We start from the raw sequence: 6682 nt of genomic DNA, 5'->3' as shown, positions 1-6682 counted from the left end.
TGTTGAAGAACCTCAGTTAACAGTGTTTGCAATGCATTTCTTAAGTAGTTTTTCCCTGCCTGCTGACAGTAATCTCCTGGGATTTTCTTTTAAATAGCACAAACTTTCAAGTCAAAAAACCTGGCAGAAGCCTAAAGAAAGTTTAAGAGAGGTCTGTCTTGACTCCTAGTACAAGTACACAGTTGGTATATATTTAAGAATGACAGTGCTGTCTTTCAGTACTGCTGCCTACAATACTTGGAAATATATCCTTTCAGTATGCAAAGACATATCCTCTGTGAAGCACCCAGTTAAATCAGCTAACCCTTGGCTGTAACTAAACTCTGTCTAGTGACTTGTGATTGACAGGGCTTTACCCTCTGACAGCCAGATTCATTGTTGGGACAGCAACCAATCATCGGGTTTGACGACATGAGCCTAATCAAAGTTGGAGTATAAAAAGTCCCCTTGGAATATATAAGGTACACCAGTGTGGCAAGCTGTCTCTCAGATTGCGTTTGCTCTCACGGATCTGTTTAGTACTGAAAGGGAAAGGGAGAGGGAAGAAGAAAAAAGGGAGAAGCACTGCATTGAATGTGAGATCATGCAAAAGCTAGCAACCTATGTTTATATTTACCTGTTCATGCTGATTTCAGTTGATCCGCTGGCTCTTGATGACAGTAGTCAGCCCACAGAGAATGCTGAAAAAGATGGACTATGCAATGCTTGTACGTGGAGACAGAATACAAAATCTTCCAGAATAGAAGCCATAAAAATCCAAATCCTCAGCAAACTGCGTCTGGAACAAGCTCCTAACATTAGCAGGGATGTTATTAAACAACTTTTACCCAAAGCTCCTCCACTTCAGGAACTGATTGATCAGTATGATGTCCAGAGAGACGACAGTAGCGATGGCTCTTTAGAAGATGATGACTATCATGCCACCACTGAAACGATTATCACAATGCCTACGGAGTGTAAGTAACCCTGCTGCTTTCACCTCCCACCACTCCTCTGAGAAAGTTGTCTCCCTGCTGTAGAGCCACGCAACTCCTCCTCGGGCTCTCCCAACAGGCTGCTGGCTGAAGTCTGCTAGAGAGAGGGAGGAAAGTGCTATTTCTAAAGAATTTGAGCCAGGTTCAGATGACCGTGTTGCGAAGCTTTGTTTTACTGCTTGGTTTTCGGCTCTTTATAATGTGTATGCCCTCTAGCACTTAGGATTTACCCATTGCCTTAGAAAGCGAAGGGAGATCTGCAGTTTAGTTGAATTTTTTACCTGCAGTGCTCAGGGCATTTCCTATCATAGATATAAAGTACAAGTGCAGATAATGAGATAAGTATATTTTTCTGAGGGAATTTTTAATGAATGGTATTTTTAGGAGCAACAGAAATCAGCAGAAATACAGCTTAGAGCACTAGACCTACCTAAATGCAATATGTTATAGCAAGTGCAAGTACAGAGTTAAATTCTTGCTTCTCTGCTGATCCCATAAACTAGCACCACCCACCTCCCAGTTAAAACTATATATTTAAAGCAAATATGCTTGTAGCAGATTTAAATGTTAAAATGTCCATGCTACAGCAATTAGCTCCAGTAGTCGTGCCAAGGAAGAATGAAGGCATTTACTGAATGAGCAGTTCTGAGTTATCTTCTGAGTGCTAAACATCTGCTATGACTCCTATCAAGTATCTTTTGCATAGCTAATACTATAATATCTTATGTTTTCATCAGCTAAAATATTTGGCAATGGCAGCTGTTTTTTAAAATAACACTTAATGAATATGATGTCAAAAAGGAAAAAAAACCCCATGACAGGACATACAAGGCATTTTAGCAGTTACAATATGCATGCTAGAATAATATCAGCTGCTCTAGCAGCTAAAAATGTACACATTGATGAAAAAGTAACTTTATCTCTAAAAATTTTCAACTTATTGATTAATAAGATGTGTACCTAATAGCAATGTATGTCTGCAGCCTTATCACAAAGTTGAGGTCTGCCAACAGTTTTATTCCAGTCTATTCTGTCTGAGGCTTTATAGCTGTTTTTAATTAAACTGTTACATAATAACTGTGGCTGAAGAGAGGTCATTGTACTACGTTGATCTGAGCTCATTTCCTACTTTTTATAAAAAGCCCTTGAACTATTTTAAATGCACTAAAGAGACAGGTATCTTAAGTGGTGAGATTTATGAATGTCAAAGCCCTGCACCATTTAAGATTAGCATTACCCATTTTATCCTGGCACGGACAGATACTGCCATGACTAGGTATGACAGCTGCATCGTAGGCTACAGGAAGGAGGAACACAGCATGGCACATGACTTTCCTGTAATATTGTTCAAATGAAAAGAAAACAAAATGATCCTTAGATTAATAGAGTCTTAATTTTTTTCTTTGCCCCATTGAGAAAAAGAAATTTAAGTGTTTGTGCCTCTGTTTATCAGCTGTGTAGGACACTAAGGCTATTTGTAAGTTAGAAATAGTGAGATCACCACACATATATGTTGTGTCAGCTTATGCAAAGTTGCCATTCTGCACACTTCGTGAAGGTCTTCGAGGGACAGCAGAAGTGAGTTGGTAGTAGTCACTGTGAAGTGAAACAGGTTGCCCCCTCATCCCCAGGTAATTTTTTGTTAGGGAAAGAGGGCTTTTCACAGCCATACATGTCAGACCCCAACACTGGTAGCACTGCCTGAGTGTTGGGCATGCTGAGGACTGCAAAGGGCCTCCACAGCATGCATCTTCTTGTGACTGCCTATCATTTCTGAGCTTCACACCTCCTCTCTGCTTAGCCTATTGAGAGCAAGGCATTGACTCGAGATGTTTAGAAAATAAAAAGCCAAACTTAAGTTTAGCCTGTTTATGAAACAATCACCAGTTCCTTGTCATATGACGTTACTTTTAGGCATAACTATTTTGCTGACATCTGTTAAATTTGCTGTAGAACATACAATTAATTATCACCATGGATAATTAATTAAGTTAAATCATCTTTGTTACTGGTGCTTTTTATAACATTGTGTAAGACTTCCTACAAAGTCTGGAAAAAAAGAGAAAAATTGGGGTTTATATATGCATATTTCTTTTTGTTCCCTGTTCAGTAATCTGTTCTTTCCATTCATTTATAGCTGATTTTCTTGTACAAATGGAGGGAAAACCAAAATGTTGCTTCTTTAAGTTTAGCTCTAAAATACAATATAACAAAGTAGTAAAGGCACAGTTGTGGATATACTTGAGGCAAGTCCAAAAACCTACAACGGTGTTTGTGCAGATCCTGAGACTTATTAAACCCATGAAAGACGGTACAAGATATACTGGAATTCGATCGTTGAAACTCGACATGAACCCAGGCACCGGTATTTGGCAGAGTATTGATGTGAAGACAGTACTGCAAAATTGGCTCAAACAACCTGAATCCAATTTAGGCATCGAAATAAAAGCTTTTGATGAGAATGGAAGAGATCTTGCTGTAACTTTCCCAGGACCAGGTGAAGATGGACTGGTAAGTTTATTTAGAAAAATGCCATTTAAATATCTTGCATTGTATTGGAAAGCATTTAAGTTGTGTTTTAAGGATAAAATGGAAGGGAATGGAAAAGTTCTGTATTTCCAGTTCTTTGGTTCTTTAATCTCTGATCACGTCAAAACCAACACCACCCCTGTGCTTCTGATTCCCTATTTGGCAAATTGAGACAAATTGCAATAATTCAGAGGGATGCTGAGAGGCATTAGCTAGAAAATGTTTTGGTAATTACTGAGGGATGGTACTATCAGAAGAACACTGTTTTCAAATTTGAGAGCAAACACCACTTTATAAGCAGTTATTTTACATAAAGCTAAAAGAATAGTTGCTAGATTCTTTCACTGATGGGAAAGTTGCCCCCTATCTATATTGCTGAGAGAGAGAGGGAGCTTCTTCCTACTCTCTCAGTATATATTTTCTATTAACAGGAGCAAGTGTTGTTTATGTTTATGAAGGTGAGGATAGAACTTCATAACGTTAAGTTCTTTACCTTTCACTATGTGATAAAAGGTGCATTATTCCACCTATTAGAAATGTTTGAATAGAGAAACTTTGTTTGGTACAGTAAACGAGCCATAATAATTAGAAAGTGCATAAAATAACGATCTGGTTTCTTTTTGTAAGTATAGATGAACAAATTAAATCTGAAGTGTACTAGTTAAACAACAGTATTTTCCTTATTATTTGTTTCTGCAAATCATTGCTCATCTACTGCTTATAAACATTTCTGAACCTATCACAGCTGAAACAATCACAACCAAGAAATCTCTCCTCTTGAATAAAGAAAATTATTTCACTTTTAATTCTGTGCGGTAGATCAATGTTTGTCATGGATCCATTTAGACTGAAAAAGACCTTTCAGATGATCAAGTTCAACCTTATTTATGTAGCTATGTAACATTTAACTTCATACCAGTACAATGCATTTGAGAGAACTTAAAGGAAAAATGCTGTGATATTTTAATTGTAGATCCACTATAGATGTGGATCTCCTATACTTGAAATAGGCCAGCTGGATATCACGACAAGGAATGTCCTCACCACCTCTGACCATAAAAATACCCACCGCTGTGCTTGCACACATATATAGATAACCCATGGTTATCATCATCATCATCTATAAAAACAAACTGATTTAACAGTAGGGCAGGGCTAGATGCACAGCTGATAATGGGAGAGGAAATTTCTCTTTGCTTTCCTCCGGCTCCTCCTGGTGTGGGGATGCTCCTCTCACCAAGTCTTCCCCATACCATTTACTTTTGGGAGGAGCATCTCCAACAGCTGGACAACTTGCAGCCGTAAAGGTGGATATCTTGGAAGAGACAAATCTGTGTAATAAAGTTAGCTGGGCTTTTATTTACTCCTAAGGAATGGTCTTCCTTCATGGGTCAGCCCAATCAGTGCCAAACCAACACGTGAGGCTGGAATTTGCACGTGGAAGGGAGGAATCTTTGGGAAGTTTTTCAAACTGGGGATTGTGAAGGTTGCAATTTCTTTCTGTTCTCAATTGGTGACTGTGGAAACACATATTTACTATGAAGCATGTGGCTCAGAGATCTGTCAAAAGTGCATTCCTGGTCACTAGACTCTTTCAGGAGTCAAAATATTAGTGGTAGATCCAAATTCAGTACATTCAAATTCAGCACATCAAATTCGGTGCTCTGGCAGAGAGGAAAGCTCTGATGCACAAGGAACCTGTACTAGCAAGTGAAACATTCATTTCTACTGCCGTTGCAGTCATTCAAGGATGACAGCAGCTGCAGAACAAATTTTGTCCTCCTTGGTCTCAACAAGAAGACTTCCTTGATATCCAGAAAGCCTGAACTCAATATGATTTTCATGGAGGGAATTTCAGAAGGACTCACAAAAGGGAGACCAATACCATTCGGTCCTGCCCTTTAAAATTTTTTTGAGTTTTTTGTTTCCTTTTCGGCGTTTTTCTATAGAAAAAAAAATAAAGTAACTCTTATTGTGGACTTTAAAGCAAACAAATAAAACTCACGTGAAAAGTAAAAATCCAGGATCCTCTAAATTTCTGAAACGTTCTTGTTGCAGTTAACAGAAACGATGCTAGTGCTGAGATAATCATGATTTAAGGACCAGAGACTCAGGAATTAAAACTCTTTATAGAGAAACGGCAGGGGATTGCTGATCCTCAGCAGATAGAATAAGAATAGTCCTTGGATAGAGATTTTCAGGACAAAGTTTTGTTTGCAAATATGACAAAAATATTAGTTTGATGCATCTATAGCCGATATATTATTTATTTATATCTTTTTACTGAACCGAGGCTTACCTCCGTAATGCTTCCTGATTCCTTCTGCTCTTCTCACAGAACCCCTTTTTAGAGGTCAGAGTTACGGACACACCGAAACGGTCCCGCAGAGATTTTGGTCTTGACTGCGACGAGCACTCGACAGAATCGCGATGTTGTCGCTACCCACTGACAGTGGATTTTGAAGCTTTCGGATGGGACTGGATTATCGCACCCAAAAGATACAAAGCAAATTACTGCTCCGGAGAATGCGAGTTTGTGTTTTTACAAAAATACCCACACACTCACCTCGTACACCAAGCAAACCCCAGAGGCTCAGCTGGCCCTTGCTGCACACCCACCAAGATGTCCCCCATAAACATGCTATACTTCAACGGGAAGGAACAGATAATATACGGCAAGATACCGGCCATGGTTGTAGATCGCTGTGGGTGCTCATGAGTTTGTCATTAGATCCACTGCTTCGGAAATTGTGGAAGCTACCAAAAAAAAAGAAAAAAGAAAAAAGAAAAAAAGAGTTCTACCCCCTCACTGGTCTCTGAAACTGTGAAGTTATGCATGCTAGGCATTGCCGACATCCTATATGCTGTGTGATAGGCTGCTGTGCAAATTTAGTGCAGCACCAGCTACAGAATGTGAACTGAAGGATGATATAGTTACCTGACGGCTGGCCTTGATCAGTGAAACAGAAAAGCGACACGCAAAGCCACCAGATTTAACACACATAGTTCTTACATTGTGAGGGAATCAATATTCAGTCATTCAGGCACAAATTTATACGCAGGTTCCAGTACATGTTGGTAATCAAAAGCAAGCTTCTTCTCATCTGAGGACAGAAGGAGCAGGCTTTTAAGTCTACTTCTTCACAGCTTTGCTTAATGTTATATTTACAGGAAAATAT

The 6682-nt window shown here is 39.1% G+C and overlaps 1 protein-coding gene across 1 annotated transcript; it reads left to right on the top strand.

The window, feature by feature from the left end:
* The first annotated feature begins 583 nt into the window (after positions 1–583).
* On the top strand, positions 584–6376 carry MSTN (myostatin). Its single transcript, XM_010205010.2, has 3 exons — positions 584–956; positions 3112–3485; positions 5842–6376. Exons 1-3 carry the CDS (start codon positions 584–586, stop codon positions 6220–6222), a joined length of 1128 nt encoding a protein of 375 aa, XP_010203312.1. The 3' UTR covers positions 6223–6376.
* The last annotated feature ends 306 nt before the right edge of the window (positions 6377–6682 follow it).

Source organism: Colius striatus, chromosome 9 (genome assembly GCF_028858725.1).
Source record: "Colius striatus isolate bColStr4 chromosome 9, bColStr4.1.hap1, whole genome shotgun sequence".
In the NCBI taxonomy this organism is placed as follows: Eukaryota; Metazoa; Chordata; class Aves; order Coliiformes; family Coliidae; genus Colius; species Colius striatus.
The sequence above is the reverse complement of the archived record's forward strand: the minus strand, read 5'-3'. Positions and strand labels throughout refer to the sequence as shown.